Raw genomic sequence first — 21,872 nt, 5'->3', positions numbered from 1 at the left:
GCCGGGGATAGAACTCGTGCTGCAGAGGCTGAGGATAGCTTTATAGTGCTTAACCCCTTGTGCCAAAAGGGAGGCCCAAGACTTCTACAGTTTCTAATGTTTGATCCATGTTTTGCCAGGCACAGTCATGCAAACAAACTGCATCTAGCCTTTCAGAGAGTGACCTTCAGTTTAGGAAGCCAGGTAGTCAAAATACTGTAGTGAGCTGTAAAGGGCATCTGTAATTTTAAATACCAATAGCCACTGTTGGTGGGTGATGTCATGTCAAATTATTGCATTAACCTTTCAGTTATTAGGGGCCTCTCTGGTGGTGCAAGGGGTTAAGCACCACATTGTGAAGCAAACCGCAGCCTATGCAGCATGAGTTCGATCACCGGCTGGCCAGGGAGCAACCTACATGGCGAAGCAGACCTCTCCTGTCTCACCTGCTGCTCCCTTCAGCAGTGTGTTTCAGTCAGTCTGCCTGTTCTGTTTCCCACTCTGTCTCTGGTGAATCCTCTCACCCTCCACATCTCTGGCCTGTACCCCAGCCCTTGTATGCATAAATAAATAAAATATTAAAAAAAAAACCAAAAAACCTTTCAGTTATTAATGGCTGGCCTTTTACTTTGATGTTTAAGGTACATTCATAATCCATAGGCTGTATGATTTTCATCCTTTTGAAGAGGAAATGAAAAGTTTGCATAAGAACGGGTTAAAATTAAGAATTCATTATGTTGTAGAATGTCTCTCATGGAGCCTTTATGAGTTATTTCAATCATATCTTGAGTGGTTAGCTTATAAAAACAGCCTCTAGAATGCACATACTCCAGACATAACAAAGGCCAGACACAGTTCCCCTCCTGTTCGGCATACACTTGATTATTGGATAGAATTCTATACATTTGACTATTCATTGAGTGATTTTTTTTATTGTTATTTACTTTCCTGAGGAACTGTTTCTCAGGATTCCTTACATGAAAAAAGTCTCTCTGAGGTGTCATAATATATCTCTAAAAGGAGATTAATGTCCTTCTTCAGTTACTGTATTGTTTTGTGTCCTCATGTATGGATTGTCAGGGGAAGAAATCCACAGTCTATTTCCAGAACACAGTTTAGTGTTTTAGAAAACCATTCTTGGGAGAGGGGAAAAAAAAAAAAAAAGCTTTTCATTTGAAAGCCACTGAATCTTAAATGTTAATTTTAAAACCATTATAAAATATAACATAAGTTTATTTACTTACACAATTGATAAAATTTACCCCAAGTAAAGGTTAATTTATGGAAGAATTGAAATGAAGTTCAAGAACACTGTTCCTTAAAACTGTTTTCAAAATCAGTCATTCATTGACAAGGTAATGCCAAAGGTAATGTTTGCCAAATGGTCACACTCATCAGTACCATCAACACTAGTGTTAATTTAGCTCATAAATCTCTGAGACAAGACTGTTGTGGGCTGTGCATGGTCATGATGCCAGATTCCCTATTTGGAAAATGATCCCTAACTAGACCCTGCCTTCCTTCCACTTCCACCTTCTCAATGTCCCTTAACTGTGCTCTTAGTTAGTTTGACCATCATATTCGATAGTCATTATAAAGAGGATTTTTAGAGATATACTTTTTGTCAACATCTCAGCCTGCTTCTTTCTGTAGAGGGAATTTGCACTCTCAGAGGCTGTCCAGTCCCATGTTTACACCTCTGTGCTGGTACCTTCCTGATTCAGCTCACTGCGGAACACTTGAGGCTTTTTGTTTATCACTTAAACCACAGTCATGATTCTGGATGGCACGTACTGTTCTCTCTAAAATTAACCCTTGGTTTTGGGGGAATGTCAGGGTACAATGATTCATAGAAACCTTTTGTTTTACTCAAGAGAGTCACTTCGCACCATCATTCTCTCAGCAATCCTTGCAAAGTTTCTCACTGTCACATCTCTTACTCCATCTTTATTCTGAGTTCATCTTTTCCATACTTTGCCAAGAGAGATCCATATAGACTCAAGAAGTTTTTGTTCATAAATCCTATATTTGACATTATCAGAGTTGATTTTAACAGATGAATTGCACAATGAGGATCATCATTTATCTGTAGCAGATTTCCAGTAATTTTCCCCCAGCATTGCTAATGATTTCTTATATATTTTCAGATTTTTCTTTTTAGATTTTTTTATTTTAACATTTATCAATTTTTACATTTTTTACACAATATTTGCTACCCCCACCCACTCAGATTGAGTCCCCATAGAATTTCCCTCCCTAGGGCACACATGCACCATCACCACAGTCCCCTGTGCCCCTCCCTCCCTCCTTCCCTCCTTCTTACCCCTCTTCCTCCTCCTCCCCTGCAGCATGTCTCTGGTTTATAATGTCCGTTTTTGCTTTGCTGTGTTTTGTACTGTTATTATTTTTTTTACACTGATGTCTTATTTGGTTCCCCTATATTCCTTTGTTATAAGTAAAACTATCCGATATTTTTCTTTTTCCTTCTGGCTTATTTCACTGAGCATAATTCCTTCTAGCTCCATCCATGTTGCTGCGAATGGCATGAGTTTATCTTTTTTGATTACTGAATAAATTCCATTGTGAATAAATTCCATTCCATTCCATTCCTTTTTACTGAATAAATTCCAATAAATTCCATAAATTCTAATTTACTGAATAAATTCCATTCCATTTATTACTGAATAAATTCCACATCTTCTTGATCCAGTCATCTACTTTTGGCATTTGGGTTGTTTCCAGGTTTTACCTATTGTAAATAGTGGTGCAATAAACATAGGTGTACAGGTGCTCTTTTGAATCAGTTTTTGTGTCCTTTGGGTAGATCCCTTGTGGTGGAATTGCTGGATCATATGGTAGCTCCACTTTTAGTAGACTGAGGAACCTCCAGACAGCTTTCCACAATGGTTGGACCAGTTTGCTCTCCCACCAGCAATGCAGGAGTGTTCCTTTTTCACCACATCCTCGCCAACATTTGTTGTTGCTTGTTTTTGTTTTTGCTTTTGTTTTTGTTTTTTTTTTTTTTTTGATATGTGCCATTCTTACTGGTGTAAGGTGGTATCTCAGTGTGGTTTTGATTTGCATTTTCCTGATTATCAGGGATGTTGAACTTTTTTTCGTATACCTCTTGACAATTTGCATTATCTCTTTGGAGAAATGTCTTTTGAGTTCTTCTGCCCATTTCTTGATTGGATTGTTTATTTTGTTTTTGTTGAGCCATGTGACTTCTTTGTAAATCATTGTGATCAGTCCCTTATTAGTTGGATGGTGTGCAAAGACTTTTTCCCAATCAGTGGGGTGTCCCTCTGTTTTGGTTAATGTCTCTTTGGCTGTGCAGAAGATTTTCAGTTTGATGTAATCCCAGATGTTTAAATTTGCCTTCACTATCACTGCTTTGGGTAATGAGTCTTTAAAGGTGTTTCTGAGATGCATGTCTTGTAATGTTTTTCTTATATTTTCTTCTATATATTTTATGGTTTCAGGTCTTATGTCCAGTTCTTTTATCCATTTTGAGTTGATTTTTGTGCACGGTGAGAGGTAGTGGTCTAGTTTCATTTTTTTTTTTTGCATGTGCAGGTCCAGTTTTCCCAGCACCATTTATTGAACAAACTGTCCGTGTTCCATTGCATATTCTTTGCTCCTTTATCAAAGATTAGTTGTTCATATAAGTGTGGTTTTAATTCTGGGCTCTCTATTCTGTTCCATTGGTCTGTGTGTCTATTTTTATTCCAATACCAAACTGTTTTAATTATTATAGTTTTGTAGTATAGCTTGAAGTTTGGAAGTGTGATACCTCCTTTCTCCTTTGTTTTCATTAGTAGGGCTTTGGCTATTCGTGTTTTTTTGTGGTTCCATATGAATTTCATCAGTGTTCATTCTATTTTTTTGAAAATGTCATTGGGATTTTTATCAGAATAGCATTGAATCTGTATATTGCTTTTGGTAGGATGACCATTTTAATAATGTTGATTCTTCCAATCCATGAGCAGGGGATGTCTTTCCATTTCTTTGTGTCTTCTTCAATTTCTTTTAACAGTGTTTTATAATTTTCTTTGTATGGGTCTTTCACCTCCTTTGTTAGGTTTCAATTATAGAAGGGATGGTTTTCTTGATTTTGTCTTCTTCCAATTGATTGTGTATAGGAAGGCTATGATTTTTGTGTGTTGATTTTGTATTCTGCTACTTTACTGAACTGGTTGATTGTTTCGAGTAGTTTTTCTGTGAAGTTTTTAGGGTTCTCTAAGTATATTATCATATCGTCTGCAAATAGTGATAATTTTACTTCTTCTTTCCCTATTTGGATTCCTTGTATGTCTTTCCCTTGTCTTATTGCCCTGGGTAGGACCTCCAGTATTATATTGAAGAGCAGTGGTAAGAGAGGACATCCTTGTCTTGTTCCTGATCTTAAAGGAAAGGCTTTCCACTTTTTGCCATTGAGAATAATGTTGGCAGTGGGTTTGTCATATGTAGCTTTTATCATGTTAAGGTATGTTCCTTCTATCCCCAGAGTTTCAAGGGCCTTCATTCTAAGTGGATGTTGTACTTTGTCAAATGCTTTCTCAGCATCTATTGATATGATCATATGGTTTTTATTTTTGTTTTTGTTGATGTGTTGGATTATACTGATCGATTTTCGTATGTTGAACCATCCTTGTGCCCCAGAGATGAATCCCACTTTGATGCATTGTTGGAGTCTGTTGGCAAGGATTTTGTTGAGGATTTTTTCATCAGTGTTCATTAGGGAGATTGGCCTGCAATTTTCTTTTTTTGTGCTGTCTTTGTTTGGTTTTGGTATTAGTGTAATATTGGCTTCATAAAACATATTTGGTAGTATTCCTTCTTTTTCTGTTGTTTGAAAGAGTTTGTGTAGGATAGGTACTAATTCACTGCTGAACATTTGGTGGAATCATTTGTGAAGCTGTCTGAGCCTGGGCTTTTGTTTTTGGGGAGGGCTTTGATTACTGCCTCAATTTCGCTGCTTATAATTGGTCTGTTTAGTTGTTCTATTTCTTCTTGTCCAGCTTTGGATGATCACATCATTCTAAGAATTTGTCCATCTCTTCTAGGTTTTTGAATTTGTTTGCATATAGGTGTTCATAGTAATCTCTGATTATTCTTTTGATTTCTACTGGGTCTGTTGTGATTTCTCCTCTTTCATTTGTAATCCTATTTATATGTGTTTTCTCCCACTTTTTCTTTGTGAGCCTAGCTAGAGGTTTGTCTATTTTGTTTATTTTTTTCAAAGAACCCACTTCTGGTTTCATTGATCTTTTGTATTGTTTTTCTAATCTCCAATTCATTTATTTCTGCTTTGATTTGTATTATTTCCTTTCTTCTACTGGCTTTAGGGTTTTTTGTTGTTGTTGTTGTTCTTTTTCTAGCTCTTTGAGATGTGAGATTAGGTTGTTTCTTTGAGTTATCTCTTGTTTGATGATGTCAGCCTCTATTGCTATATATTTTCCTCTCATTACTGCTTTTGCTGCATCCCATATATTCTGGAAAGAGGTGTCCTCCTTGTCATTCTACTCAAAGTATTTTTTAATTTCTTCTTTGATCCCCTCATTAGTCCAGTGGTCTTCCAGTAGTGTGGATTTCAATCTCCATGAAGTGGGAAGGTTCCTTGTTTTCATTTCATGATTTAATTCTAGCTTGATGTCTTTATGATTGGAGAAGATAGTTGGAATGATTTTGATCTTCATGTATCTGTTGATGTTTGTCTTGTGGCCCAGTATGTGATTGATTCTGGAGAATGATCCATGAACTAGAGAACAATGTGTACTCACATTTTTTTGAGTGCAGTGTCCTACAGATATCTGTTAAGTCCATGAGTTCTATGCTTTATTTAAGGCTCTAGTGTCTTTGTTTATTTTTTGTCTTGTTGATCTGTCCATTGGTGAGAGTGGGGTATTGAAGTCTCCCACTATGTATATATTTTCTTTAATATCTGTTTTCAGAGCTGATAATAATTGTCTAATATATTTTGGTGCCCCTTCATTTGGTGAGTATATGTTGATGAGTGTCATATCTTCCTGATGTATCATCCCCTTTATCATAATGTAGTGTCCATCTATGTCTCTTTTTACCTTTTTTAATTTGAAGTCTCTTTCATCTGATATAAGTATGGCTGTTCCTGCCTTCTTTTTTGGTCCATTTGCTTGTAGGATTGTTTTCCACCATTTTACTTTCAGTCTATGTTTATCTTTTGTGGTTAAATGTGTTTTCTAGAGACAACAGAAGGTTGGATTTTGTTTTTTAATCCAGCCTGCTACTCTGTGTCTTTTTATTGATGAGTTTAATCCATTTACATTTAGAGTTAATATTGATAGGTTGGCATCTGTGTTTGCCATTTTGTTTGTCTTTTTTGTGATTTTATTCCTTGCTTTATTCTGTTCTTCTTGTTCATGCCTCTGTTGGTTTTGGCTTTAGGACTTCTTGTAGAATTTTTTGGAAAGGGAGTTTAGTTGTAATGAATTTCTGGAGTTTCTGTTTGTCTGAGAAGGTCCATAGTTTTTCTTCGTAGAAGAAGGAGAGCTTTGCAGGGTAAAGTATTCTTGGTTGGCATTTGCTGTCTTGAAGTTTGCTGAATATGTTACTCCATTCTCTTCTTGCCCATAATGTTTCTTCGGAGAAATCAGAAGTTAACCTGATTGGTTTTCCCTTATAAGTTATCTGTTTCTTCCCCCTTGCCAGTTTCATTATTATTTCCTTGTCTTGGACTCTTGCAAGCTTTACTATTAGGTGTCTTGCCATAGTTTTCTATTCATTATGGTAACTGGGAGTTCTTCTCCCTTCCTGTATGGCTATATCCATCTCCTTTATCGTGCTTGGGAAGTTTTCTTCAATTATCTCCTTGAATAATTTCTCTGTTCCTTTGTCTCTCTCCTCACCTTCTGGAATGCCTATAACTCTTACATTTCCTCTCTTCATGGAGTCTGACAATTGTCTAAAAGTCTCCTCATACTGCTTCATTTTTATTTCTCTCCCCTTTTCTCTTTTGGCTCTTTTTATTTCTGTATCTTCGATAGTACTGATCCTTTCTTCCATTTCATCGATTCTGTTTTCATGGCTTTTCCCAGAGTTCTTTATCTCCTCTAGTTATCTTTTAATCTGTGTTTCTTTTCTTTCCTTTCTTAAGGTCTCAATTTCATTCTTCAGTTCAGTGATTATTTGTCTCAAATCATTTTTTTCCTTTTCATTTTCTTATTGCTTTTTAATTCTCTATCTGATAGGCCGAGAAGATCTTCATGTCATTGTTGAGCTCTGGTGACCGCATTTCTTTTTGTGGTGTGTCTTCTTGTGGGTTTGCTTGGTTATTTGTATTTTTTCTTCTCCCTGTTATTTGCTTTCTAATTATTTCTTGTGTTGAGACGTTGTGCCACTGGTGTTAGCAGGCATCTCTCTGGAGTGCTCCTTTAGGGGTGCCAGAAAGTGTTTACCAGACTGAGACCAGCACTGGTAGGCCTAAACTCCACTAGGGTGTTGATGCTGAGTTGCTGGGCACTGTCCCTTGCAGTTCCCTCCCTCTGTATTTACTCAGTTCCAATAGGGAATCAGCTAGTTGGTGATTTTGTTCTGATCACGAGGTGGCACCAGATCTGTACTTGCTGATCTGTGTTTTTTCCCAGTGGTTTTCTGAGAAACGGGGGTGGGGTGAGGGGAGCACCTCAACACAGGGGCTCTTATTCAAGCTGGGTGCTGTGTTTGCTCCATGTTCACCCGGTGCTGTGCCCGCAGCTGTATGGATCCCACAACCTGAATTCTGCACTGTAGGTCTCAGTTCCAGGGCTATCAGATCCAAAATCTGGCTGACACCCTGTGCAGTGCCTGCTGTCATGGCACATCCCATGCCCTGGATCCTGCACCTGAATCTCAGTTCTAGGATGGGGTCTTGCTCCATGCCTTATTTCCCTCCTTACCCCTGTTTGTGCGGCCCACCCTCTCTCAGAGCCTCAGGGTGTTTTGGGGATCCCCAGTTTCCAGCTAAGGGGATGTTGGTGATTTTTTTCTGGTCACTAGGTGGCGCCAGACATCTTTCCTAGTGTCCTTCAGGAACTGTTTTTTTTTTACCTCATGTGACCAGAGGAACAGAGTGGGAGTGGCTGGAGAGCCTCAAGGTGTGAGGGAGCTGTGTCTGCCCTGAGCCCCACCATCTTGGGGATCCGGCGCCCCGAATTTTGTGCCCCGGGTCTCAGTTCCGAAGCCCTCAGATCCAGAACGCAGGCTGTAGCCGAGTTCATTGTCCGCAGAAATGGCGCCTTTTGCACCCCGCTTCTGTGTCCGGGCACCTGGTTTCTGATTACTCAGTGAGGGACATTCACCTCAATGAGGGCTCTGGTGCATCTCCCTGAAAGCCTAGGTTGCAGGCGGGGGCACCTGGGCAGCTGCGATCTGCAATCCGCATATGCTTTTCCAGCATGCTGCTTTTCTGCACAAGCTTACAGGCTGGCCTTGGGTTATTTGTAGGCCTCCTTGGAGCCATTATCTTCCTCTAATAGTGCCTCGAGCTGTTTGCTCACCTCTAGGTGATTCCTGCCTGGTTCTCCACAGTTCCAGTTCACAGGGTGCGGTGCCTGAAATAGTTCCTTTCCACTCACAATCCCGCTTCATGTGTAGTTTGTTCTTGTTGGTTGTTTTTGTTTTTCTGTTTGTTTTCCTCCTTTCTGTTGGTTGGAGAGTGCCCACTTTGTGGGTGGGGGAGGGTAGCTGGTTTCTGAGCTTTCCTCTCTTCTAGTCCTCTTTTATGGCAACTTTCTTCTTCGTGCAGTTTGCCAGAGTTGCCCATTTATCTTCCGTGTCCCAGTTCTCACAGGGACCTGCCGCTTTTCCTCCCTATTAACATTTTTTTTAATAGGACGACTTATTTGATGCGTTTCCCCGCCACCATGTTGATCTCTCTCCAGGATGCTTTCTTCTATTTTCAGATTTTTCTTTTTCTTTTTTTTTTTTTAAGATTTATTTATTTATTTATACAAGCACTGGGTATGGTCAGAAGCGCGGGAGGGTGAGAGAATTCACCAGAGTCAGAGCAGGGACCAGAACAGGCAGAAGGACCGAAGTACACTGCTGAGGGGAGCAGCGGGCGGCAGGAGAGGTCTGCGCACCATGTGGGACCCTCCTCCAGTGGCCGGGGAACAGCTGGGGATCAAACGGGCGCTGCAGAGGCTGTGGGCAGCTTTGTAACCCAGCGCTCAACCACTGCGCCACTGGGGAGGCCCTATTTTCAGATTTTTCTAATTGTCTCTTGTCTCCCATTTGCTGATCAAACTGGTTTCACTTATTTCCAGTTTTTGTGACAGTAACATTCCACGTAATTGCCACAGTAATGTTATAAAAGGGATAATTATAAACTCAGTGGCCTCAACAACACATGTTCATTTAGCTCATGAGTGGTGTGGCTCTGTACTATAGGTGGTGCTGACCTGACCAGTCACTGTTTTTGGTGTGGTTGGCTGCATATTGGCCTTAGCTGGGATGCTATGAAGAACCAATTCTACTCTGTCAGCCTTATCTTACAGCTGGCTAGCCTGGGCACAGGCACAAGGACGATTGTAGGAGTAGACAAATGCTATTCACACATTTGCTGTGTCATACTCCATTGGCTAAAACAGGTCACATGACTGAATTCAGAGTCAGACTGGGTGGGCATAAACAACACATGGATAAAAGTATGGTTACAGGAAATGTAAAGAAACAAGTCTGTAAATGCAGTCTGAAACAGAAACCACCATGCAAAGAAAGGGAGAATGGCTTCCCCAACACCACTCCATCAAAGCAGCTTTATTGGGTGACTATACATTGCACATTGTCATTTTTAAATTGAAAAAAAAAAATTACTCTGCCTTTAAAACAAATCATTTGAAAAACATAGATTTAATACAAATCGTCCCATTGTCTATATTTTCTTACTCTAAACAGTGAAGGAAATTAAGACTTGAGGAAGAAAAAGATGAGAATCTATGTTAGTGGGAGGTGCCACTGTCCATAGGCAATGTTTTTTCTGCTTCTATCAGCCCATCCCATGACCTTAAAAATACCCCAAGTTTCTATCATGTCCAGAACTATGACTAATATTTTCAGGAGTATGTGTGAGTGAAGGAGAAATGAATGCACAGATGATAAAGCATATATGTGTGAGAGGGAATCTCTGCTTGGGGTACAGGGATGGACATATCTCTGGCATGGGATGTAGGCCTCTGGTTCAATGTGGACCCCTCCATGCTTTACCCTGCACTTCAGAATTATGTGAATCACACACACATTTATATTCCCATTTATATCTTAAAATTTTGTCACACAATTCCACTCAGATCTGTTATGGCATGAATTTCCTGGGCTTCATGATTACTAGGTTGCAAGCCACATTCCTTCTCCTGAGAGTTAAAAGCTGGTTCTCAAGAATTTCTCTGAGAACTTAAGCACATTTGAGGAAGGAATGAGTAGCGATGGTTGACATGAAAGAGATAAAGGGACTGCTTTCTGAATTGCTTAGTGAAGTGGGATTCCTGAGAAAGAATTGGGGAACACTATCTTGTATAGAGAGGGTATATTTTTTAACTACATGAACAACAGTTTACTATTTAGCTATTCCCATGATCACAATAGCTGCCAGAGAGTATGCTGTTTATGATGAGATTAAAAAAAAAATAATCGGTTGGAAAGCAAGTGTCTCAACTATTTGATCCTAACTTCACATATATTTTAAGAACTTACATAGGTTTCTTTGAGCATTAACTTTCTGTGAGTAGTTCTAGTTCTGCAAATGGGGTTTCCTGTGGAAAAAGATATCATTGCCTAGAGAAATTAGCTGTTCAATCAATTAAGACCAAAATTTGAACATTGATTCATTATACTTGAAGACACTCACCAGATTTCCAAACTGAGTATATTTTTAAATTTTTTCATTATATTTTAATATTTTGAAATAGATTCTAATAGTTCAATTAATTATTTTAATACTACTTATTATCTTAACTTTAATAGCATTATCTATTTTCTCCTTCACCTGTCTTCCATCTGAAAGATGTTATTTTATTCTCCATTCTCAGCAAATGTTCAGTTCAATTTTATTTTGAGAAAAATGTTCCCTATTCAGTTATTAATTTAAAAGTAATCTTTTTTCTGATAACTGTCCACACTTTTTAATTTGTGGGTCGAATTTCATTATTTTACTAACTGAGAAAGAAAAAAAGTGATGTGCTTAGGTTCTTTTTTCTTTATGAGAATATAATTATAGAATAACATTCACGTTTGTTCTGGGTAAAAATAATCTATTTTTAGCTGCAAATTATATGCTTGAGATAAATACAAAATTAGCAGACTGAAATTCACTGCTGATTGTCAACCATGCAAGAACATTACTTTGAGTCCTGCATTCAGGTGCTGTTGAAACAAATTGACACATGTACTCCTTATGTCTGAGAATAGCCTTCAAATAGACTTAAGAACTAATGTCATGGAAGTCATTATGTTTCTTTTTTTTTAGGTTTGGTATAATCAGAAGGGTTTTCATTCCCTACCTTCCTACTTAAACCATCTAAACAACCTTATGTTGTGGAAGTTCTTACCCCCTGATGTGGACTGGAGAAAATACGGTAATGCTATTTTTTCATGCGTTATAATTCACTATTTTCAAAAGACAATGTTTTAAAAAGTATAAAACGTGGCAAGGTTTCTAAATAGGAATATGAAAAGTCATAAAAAGGCTTCTACTTGCCAGCCGTCTACATATAAATGCTTACAAAGTTATAGGCCGTATTTGCCTCATTAACTATCTCTTTTGCCTTCTTGAAATTATGGCTTCATCTGTGAGATGAGGAGAGTAAAAGGTGACTTGAGAGTCCTCTCCTAATGACTTTGATAGCCTATCGAAACAAGAATGAATTGTTTTTAAAGTGCAATTATATGGAGTATTTGTTATAAACAATACAGTTCAGCCATAATAGTTGTGCCCTCAATTCATCAATTATTTGTGTTTGTGGATTTGTTATCAATTCCTTTCTTATTTTGAAATAATGACATTGTTTATTGCTTATTTAAATAAATCTCATTTTGAAAAAGCGACACAGGCCCATATGTGGAATCTAGAGTGAGTTTGGTTTAAGGGGATTTACATAATTCACATGGGTAGGATAAGTTATAATTTATCAATTCATTTAGTTCCTTAAAATAAAAATGAAATGTTTATTCACAGAATATACTTTTTGAGGTGTTAACACAGAGAAATAAATGTTAAACAATTACATCAATATGCTATCACTTTACTCAAATCTTATGTTATTCTTTCATATTTATTTTCCTTTTGCATTAATTTTTTAATAAATTATTTTGGAATGATTGTATGAAATATTAAAAATTAAAAACTATATACCTAGAGAAGTACAAAAGAAGTCCTATACAGTCCTATAGATCAGAGAGAACACAGTGATAATTATTGTCTGAAATATAAGAAGTAATCCATTAATTATCTAATATTCTTGGTCTCATTTAATTTTCAAATTCATTTTGTAAGGTGGGAAATATTTACCAGCTAAATTGAGTAGAATACTGGGACTCAGAGAAATTACATACCAGTTATGGTTTTGAGCAAGTTCAATAATGGGATCATGCTTTTATTCAAGGATGAATTCACAACAAATTCTGTTTTTCTTTGCCTTTTTTGCAAAGGAGAATGAGAGGTTGTATCTTATGGGCCTGGATGGAGTGTGTTCCATTAGAGGGGAGTCACTAACATTGAACTTAAACAAAGGGCAGAAGAGTGACTGATGTCAGAGATATTATAGGCATTATTGATGTAAGAGAAAATCATACTATCTGTGGAAGTTTTATAAAGGAGCCCATTTTTTAAAAGATTTATTTATTTATTTATGCATACAAGAGCTGGGATGCAGGCCAGAGATGCAAAGGATGAGAGGATTTGCCAGAGACAGGGTGGGGAACAAAACAGGCAGATTGACCAAAATACATTGCTGAGGGGAGCAGTGGATGAGACAGGAGATGTCTGCTTCACCATGTGGGTTGCTCTCTGGCTGGCTGGGGATTGACCTCATGCTGCTGAGGCTGTGGATTGCTTCATCATGCAGTGCTTTTACCCCTTGTGCCACCAGGGAGGCCATAGAGGAGTCCATTTTGACCTTAGCATAAAAATGAGCATAAAGAAACAATTGTTGATCTCTGAGAGGTTGGCTGAGGTCAAATTCTACTTGACCTTGGTTGACAGATTAAGTGTTATTGCTTTTTTGTAAAAGAAAGTAGACAGCCTTTATCTATATTTGAGAATGGGAATGATCAGATCAAAGTATGTTAGAAAGAATTATCTGGTTGCAATCAAGTAGAATAAAATATTGGAATAAAATAATGTTTCTCACAATTTAGAGATAACTCATACATGGCAGGGAGAAACTGTCAAAAAAAAAAGAAATGATAAAGTTCAGATAGTTGGGAGGAAAGGGTGAAGTGTTGGGGACAGGGAAAGAAGATTATGAAGAACCTGGCAAATGTAGTAGAAGTGTTTAAAGTATATAAAATATAAATCTGAGCTTTTGAGAATGAATGAATGACTGATCAGTAATGATGACATTATGAGAAACAAGTTAGAATACTGAGACGTTTTCAAGGAAGGGATGATGTCATTTGTACAGTTTCAGAGAAGCTGGACTTAAGTTGCATATTAAATGAAAAAATCAAATGTTTCATCAGAAGTTCAAGATTAAAAAAACTAGAGACGCATGTTTAGTAGCATGGTTATAAGTAAAAGCCATTAGCTTGAAGCTTAGTAGAGGTGCTAGATTAAATGAGTGAGATCCTGCACAGACCAGTCAAACATTCAGATGATAATAAGACTGTGAGCAAAACAATTGGAAGGGGACAGAGATGTTGCAGCCCCCAAAGCAGGAAGATATTCACACAGGGAAGAACAGACTTTCAAGAAGAAGGGCAAAGGATATGCCCAAATGCTCAGGAAGAATCAGAACATAGGCATGTTAATATTGGCATAGGCATAGGTTAACATTGTTAACCTCCAAAGAGCAGTGGAGCACAGGTATGGAATTCAAAGTAGAGGGAATGAAGTAGAATTCAAAGTAGAAGGAATAAAGTAGAAAGAAGTTAGGGATTTAGGAGAAAAATGAACTTTGCTTTATTGAGGTTTTGCTGTGAAGAAGCTGAAGAAGAGTTAGAAGAGTCTCTCTCTATCTCTTTCTCACACATCAATAATAAATGGGAGTTCTGGTGGATGATGATATGAAAGGGAATATTTTCAATATTTAAGGCAAAATAGAAAACTGATGGATCTATAGGCACACTTGCAGATAAGTTGTTTGCTGTCTCTAGTAATTAGCTATCCCTACAAAGGACAGTCCCTTTGACAGGTTCGCAAGGCCCCCATAATGTTGAAGAATCAAAAATAAAGGTTAAGGAATATGATTAAGACAAAGAAACAGGAATACATAACTAATTCAAAGGAACAAAATAACTTATCAGAGATCATTCCTGAAGAAACAGAGGCATCAGGCATAGTTGACAAAAACTTTACAATATTTTTTTAAAGTATGTTCAAAATTGCTAAAGGAAAACTTGGATGAAAAACTGAATAAAAACAAAGTGATAGAAATCATAAAGGAGAACCAAGCAAATTCTTAAGTTGAAAAATAATAAGTCTTGTCTCTTCTGCCTTTGAGACCTGATTTCACCTGCTTTCTGTGCCTGCACCACTTCTCACATGACCCAAGGCACCATCTCTCTAGCTTGGATGCTGCAGTAGTCCCTTTATTCCCCTGCACCCCTTCCCAACAGTGTCATGTTTGCCATGGGACTTGTTCTTCAGATTGTGCTAACTGTCTAACTTCTATATCTCTTATGATAAAAAGACAAACTATTATCCATGCCCCCCCCCTCCAATACCCTCCCTGATCTGGCTTGCAAACCTTTCTGAAACCACTGGACAGTATTTGTGCCTTCACCCACTACCCTAGACAGCACAGTGACCCTGATCACATCAAAGTCCTTGCTGCCTCCAAAACATTTCACCTGTATTCCCACCTCAAATCATAGTCCCTTCTCCCTGGAATTTTCTCTTCTTTATCTTTATATGAATTTCTTATTACTTTCTTTTACATTCTCACCACAATGTCTGTTAGGTAAAATAATGAAAAAAAAAAATCCAATCCTGTTTGTCCATCACAGATCACTTCATATAAACCTTCAATCATATAGCACACATTTGAGTTTCTTCCCATTCAGATTGTTCTTGTCTCAAGGCAGTATCACTCTTGAAATTTCACTTAGCTTTCAGGAATAAAGGTGCAGTAACGATGTTGACACTTTGCTGGGAGAAGTATGCCTAAAATGCTAAATGTCATAGTGTTGAATATTCAGAATATGAATGGCTTATATTGGGTTCCATGATAAAGTGCACACTTCTGAATTGGTGCACACCAGTTGCTCCTAACTCATTTTTTGCAGCCTCTTTTCTTGTTTTGCTCCTCTTGCCCAAACCCTAAGCAGGGCCAGCCTTCCTAGCAGGGGCTGCCGTTCCTGGGCACCCCGGTACCTGCACAATTCTGTCAAGACTGTCTCTCTTACCCACATCACCTTAAACATCTCTGTTCAACTTTCCACATTTTTTAAGATTTTATTTATTTTTGCATAGAACTGAGGAGTAGGCCAGAGGTGTGGGGGAGGTGAGAGTTGTCACCAGAGACAGAGTAAGGAACAGAACAGGCAGATTGACTGAAATACACTGCTGAGGGGAGCAGCAGGGGAAACAGAAGAGGTCTGCTGCACCATGTGGGTCAGCTCCCTGGCCAGGGATCAAACTCAGGCCATTGCAGTTAAGGGCAGTGGTAGCCCTTAACCCCTTAGGCCATCAGGGAAGCCCACCTTCCCACATTTTTTTTAAACCACTTTATTGAATATAAAAAGATGTCAATGCATGGTTGGGTTATACTTTTTAATCTACTTGACCAATCTCTGCCTTTTAATTGGTATATAAGAAAATTTACATTGAATAGACTTAACTATCAATGGGCTTAATTCTGACAATTTATTGCTTGTTTTGTTGCCCCTGCTTCTCTTGTCTTGCCTTACTGTGAATTTTACCTAAACAGCTTTTCAGGATTCCATCTTGATTTACTTGTACTATTTTGAGTATATCATTTCATTTAATTTTCTTGGTGTTTTTTTCTAGTATTATAATTTGCATGTGTGACTTATTACAATCCAGTGGTATTAACATTTACTGCTTTGAGTAATGTGTAAAAACCTTATTTTAATTCAGGTCCCTGAACCCTCTCCAGTTTTAAAATATAATTTTCTTAAGTATTTTCTTACACATTGGAAATCATATCAGGCAGCATTCTAATTCTCATACATGTCACTAAATATGACATAAGAAACTCATGAGGTGAAAGATGGTTGCATTTAACCTGACTTTTAACACAATCTTATGTGTTATGCTTCTGGAAGTTCTATGCCTTTTGCCTTCCTATTTCTTCAGAAGAGTTACTTTTGCTAATCTTTAAGGGTGAATTTGCTAGAGACAAATTAATTCTTAGTTTTATTTCAATTGGAAATATTTTTATTTTTATTTGATTCTTGATAGTTTTACTGATTATATAATTCATAGTCAGTTGGAAAAGACATACATTTAGCACTTAAAAAATGTGCCAATTCTTCCTGGACTCCTGTTCCAAATAAGAAAACCACTATCATTAGACTTTGTGTTCCCTTTTCTTTCTCTGTAGCTGCTTTAAGATATTTTCATTCTCATAAGTTTGGGGAAGTTAATTGTCATGTATCTTAGCATAGAATTATTTGAGACTTTTCTCTTTGGATTCACTTAACTCTGTTTTGGGTTTTTTTTTTAGATTTGTGACTTTTTCCAAACTTGGAAAACTTTCAGCCAATATATCTGCAAATATCATATAAAGTTTACTCCCTGTTTTCTACTTCTTGCCCTCTAGTAATAGGAATGCTAGCTGTTTTGTCATTTTTCCCTAGGGCCTTACGTTTCTCCATTTTTAACTATTATTTTAAACATTTTTTAACTATTTAAAATATTTTTAACTGAAAATAGAAATACTATTTTTAAGTTTGGGGAAAATTTGTTATTTCAGCCTCAAATTCATGGATTTTAATCCTTTTTCATCTTCACTCAACTATTGAGCACAACTAGTAATTTTTTTTAATTTCTTTTTTTTATTTCTAGAATTTCCACTTTCATATCTTTCCCCATATTTGTCTATTTTTTACAGAGAATTCACAATTATGGTTGAAATCTCTTCATGATGTCTGTTGTCAAATAATTCCAACATTTTATACCAATGTTGGCTTCTTGTTAGTGTCTTGTGATTGTTAATTTGTGATCCTCCTGATTTTTGTCATGAAGAATATTTTCAATTGTATCTTGAACATATAAGAACCATATAAGAAAACAGTCCATTCCATTTTTTTTTTCTAGAGCAGGCAATCCTGTTAAAGTATAGCTTGAAAAACTAAACTATGCACGTTTAGTTTGCTATTGGGCCCGGACATTCTATCCAAAGTGGGGCACTGCCGTACGCCAGCTTGTTGTAGAGAAGGGGGTTCAGATTTCTGTTGTGTTGGGCAACACCACACTGACAAAAACACGGGAGCCATGGAGCAGGCTGCACAAGGCAGGATGCTGCTTGAGAGCAAAATCCTGGCCATTTTTATTGATAGAATAATCATACAGCATCAGCTGCACGTGTTAGGAGGACAAGGAGAAAAAGATGGGTGAAACTCAGGAATGTCATCTAGGGCTTGAGGGAACATGAGTCTACTGACCATGTTATCAGCTTGATGACCAAGTGTTGTAATTGAAACTGGACCCCAGACCCCCAGCCATGGTCCTAATCTTATCAACAAGGCATTCCACTGATCAGCTTCTGGGGTCCCTTGTCATACGTCTGGCCTTGCCCTGTGCCCCGGGCATTCCCTGTCATACCTCATGATGTATGAATCAGGAGTAAGTTTATGCATCTGTCATCAGTCCCCCAGGCATTCCTAGTCATACCTTGTGATGCATACCCTTCCCAGAGTGATCAAGCTTTCTGCTCTTGATTTGAAAATCACCTTGGCTCATATGACTGTGACTGGACAGTTCTGACCTTTGTATAGGAATGCACAACTTCAGGTAACCATAATGGTGGCTGAATAGGCTGCTTATGTCTAAGATTTCCCTATCAGTCTTAATGACAGAGTTGTGCCTGGGACCTAGAGGGGTAGTTTGAAAACAGGGAATTGTGCTGTTTCTCATGTTCTCCTTCTTCCCACCTGTCAGGCTCTTCCAGTGCTAGTTGTAGTGTAGTGTATAGGAGTTTTTGTCACAAGGGGAAGGACCTGGCAGTATTGGGGCTGTACTGCTGGAGGAGCCAGAATTTTTCTTACTTTTAAACTACAACCTTAAAATCCAGTTGATATAGAGTATGGCATGGAAAAATTGCACCCAAAATTCTGTACCTAGTGAAGATATTTCTTATAAAGTAAACAGGCCCTATGGGCCTCCCTGGTGGTGCAAGGTGTTAAGTCTCAGTACTATGAAGCTGTTGGCAGTCACTGTAGCATGAGTTCGATCCCCAGCCTGGGAACTAACCAGGCTTGGCAGACCTCTCCTGTCTTACCCGCTGCTCCTCTCAGCAGTGTACTTCAGTAGATCTGCCTGTTGTGTTCCCCACTCTGTGTCTGGTGAATCCTCTCACCCCCTGCACCTCTGACCTACACTCCAGCTCTTGTATGCATAAATAAATAAAATAAATATTTTAAAAAAAATAAATAAATTAAACAGGTCCCAGAGATATCTGTTTGTAGTATATGACTTCTACACATATTGTACATATATTCCTAGGGGAAAAGAATACCTCAAGTCATTGGAAGTAGCCATCAAAAGTAAGATTGAAAAAATCATTGAATCCTCAAAATGAGTAAAAGAACTTGGTGATCATTTGTTCTAGTGAAACACATAAACTATGCAAATGTTTGCATATATGTGTTGAAAATGTTAATTGAATGTAATAATGATCCATGTAATAGAAGCTATATGAAATAAAAGCATAATTAAGTTATGATAATGTGTATATGTAGAGAAAGCCCTAGAAATTTTGAAATAATGAATATGAAAATGCAAATAGTAATATCTCTGGTTGGTTTTTCATCATATTATAATGTTTTAATTTTATTAATTTATTCTTTATTCATTATTTTAAAACATTTTACAATTGACATCTATTATTCAAAGTACTAATTAACCTTAATATTGATAAAAAAGTTTTTTTTATAGAATAAATTAAATAGGGAAAGAGAAAGTCTTCAAAATACTTTCCTGTCAGAAATATTTATATTTTTCTTTTAATACTGTCTTAGATTGAATTAACTTCTTTACTCTCCCATATCTCACTGATGACTCATTGTGAGTTAATTAAAATGACACACACTTTTTCATAATGATCAATGCTGAGGCAAGCCATTTCTTTTGGTGAAGATGTTTACAGACATCTGGATATTGATACCTACAATGATATATTTTACAGGAGGAATGAGCTCAAAAGTGACTACTTGACTTGGAGACGAGTTCAGTATCTTGCTATCATAATGGATATTGGACAAAAGCACAGATGTGTATTTTTACAAATGACAAATATAGAGAGTCTGGGATCATAAAAGATATAACTAAATGAGGATATGTAATGAGAAACTTAATTTTATGTATTTATATATTACTTTGGGCCAATTCTTAGAAAGAAAAGCCCAGAGAGTAAAAATTAAGTATAATCAAATAATGAGAAGTCATTCAAATTTATTCAGAATGTATATTTTGGTGTCATTTCTGAAATCCCGTAAAGTGACCCTGAAGAGTGCAGTGAGCACACTCTTTTCTCATGGTGCTGAGCCATTGTACTCTTCCCTCAAGAATCTTGAATCTTTTCCTAACATTGCCAAATCTAAGGTTCTATCACAATTCGGTTGTTACCTTAATCCAGCTCTGAGCACACAGAGTGCAATAGAAATAACAACCCAATCACAGAGCATTTAAATGGTTTTTACAAAGACATCAGGACCAAAAAGATTTTCCAAGTTTCACAGACAATGTATAAACTGTAATCCAGATAATCAGAATTAAAAATCTCATATGCTACCACTTACGTTTGGCCTTAGATTAGCTACTAAAACCTAACTCTGCCTCAGTTTCCTTCTCCCCTCACCAGCTCTGTGGCTGCACCTTATCTCTGCTGGGCTCCATCCTAGGAGAGTCATGTGTGCCAGGATTCCTGGTCTGTGAGACAGCATCTAAGACCTCCTCTTCTCAAATCTGTGGAAAAGCTTTGATTGTAAAAGTTTGCTCTTTTAGGGGCAGGGGTTGTAATGAGAAGTAATTATGAGTGAACATAGGGATGGAAAGATCTTTCCATATTAATGTTTTCATATTTACCCATATTTCATATTTGGGTAAATGCCTAGAAGTGGAATCAAATGTAACATATGTCATTTCCATTCGTGACTTATTAAGGAATCTTCATATTATTTTCCATATAGGCTGCACCAATTTGCATTCTAATGAACTGTGTACAGGGGATTCTTCACTACCATTTGTTACTTCCAGTCTCTTTGATATGGGCCATTCTCATATAAGTGAGGTGATATCTCACTGTAGTTTTGATTTATATTTTCCTTAGAATAATGATATTGGGCATTTTTTCATTTAATGTGCCTTTCGGTCATATGTATGTCTTCTTTGCAGAAATCTCTATTTATGTCTTTTGTCCATTGTTTGATTGTGGTGTTTGTTTTTTTAAATTGCTGTTGTTGTTGTTCAGTTGTATAAATTCTTTATATATTTTGGAAATTAACCTCTTGTCAGATATGTGATGTATAAATATCTCTTTCCAGTCCATAGTAGTTGTCTTTTTTTTTTTTTGTATAGTTTCTTTCTCTGTACAAAGACTATTTGTTTGATATTGCAGCTTTATTCACTATTGTAGACATGGAATCATCCTAAATGTCCATCGACAGATGAAATATACTCACTGGAATTCTACTCAAATATTGAAAAAAAGATAAAGTAGTGACTTTGGGAATAAAATGGATGGTTCTGGAGTTGATTGTGTTTAGTGAAATAAGTCAGAAAGTGAAAGACAATTACCAAATAGTTTTACTCATTTGTGAAATATAACCAAAGGGAAAAAAATGCCAAAACAACAAAAATAACTCTTAGACTCTGAAAAATTTAGTGGTTACCCAGAAAGAATGGGATGTAATTTGATAGTATTTTAACACTGGAGCTTTGTTCGAGGGTGAGTAACCACATGCACATGTTGAAGTGTGAAATTGTGCTCTCAAAGTTATACCATTATGTAAAGGATTGCCAAACCAATAAAATTTGATTTAAAATAAAAAGGAGCCAGTATATTTAAATGGCCCTGGCAGGCATACTTGCTCTTTCATCTTAATGCCTCTTATGCAGGAGTCTCAGGAATTACAGGCCTCTTGAAAAGAGAGTTACATCCCCCTGTGTCATATTTGTTCTTTTTCTCATTCTTCTTATTTATAAAGCAGAAGCACAGTTACTTATTTGAGTAATGAAGTTTCTCTCCTTTTTTGAAAAAAACAAAATCTCAGTACTAATATAGGGAAATATTAGCTTGGTTTTGAAATGTTTAATCCTACAGAGCTTTGCCTACACATTAACTGTTTCTGAAGAATCTATCTTAGTAATAATAAACTTGCAATATAAAAATCCAAAGCTCATCCAGCATTCATAAACCAAAAAGCCATTTAGGCTTTACTAGTGTATACTTTGTGTTTGCTCTTCATAGGCCTTGCCTTGCAGGCATCAGACAGTCTTCCATATTTGTGCTCCTCTTGCCTCTTAGTGCTGTGAT

At 37.2% G+C, this 21,872-nt stretch overlaps 1 protein-coding gene across 1 annotated transcript in view; it reads left to right on the top strand.

Moving 5' to 3' along the window:
* Positions 1–21,872, top strand: part of ABCA13 (ATP binding cassette subfamily A member 13) — a gene marked incomplete at its 5' end in the record, with an annotated part of 529,302 nt that overhangs the window by 381,617 nt on the left and 125,813 nt on the right. Inside the window, one exon of the mRNA XM_084247732.1 lies at positions 11,462–11,570. Coding sequence (XP_084103858.1) covers positions 11,462–11,570 — 109 coding nt within the window. The remainder of the gene's footprint in view (positions 1–11,461; positions 11,571–21,872) is intronic.

This window comes from Talpa europaea (genome assembly GCF_964194135.1).
Source record: "Talpa europaea genome assembly, chromosome: 11".
NCBI lineage: Eukaryota > Metazoa > Chordata > Mammalia > Eulipotyphla > Talpidae > Talpa > Talpa europaea.
The sequence above is the reverse complement of the archived record's forward strand: the minus strand, read 5'-3'. Positions and strand labels throughout refer to the sequence as shown.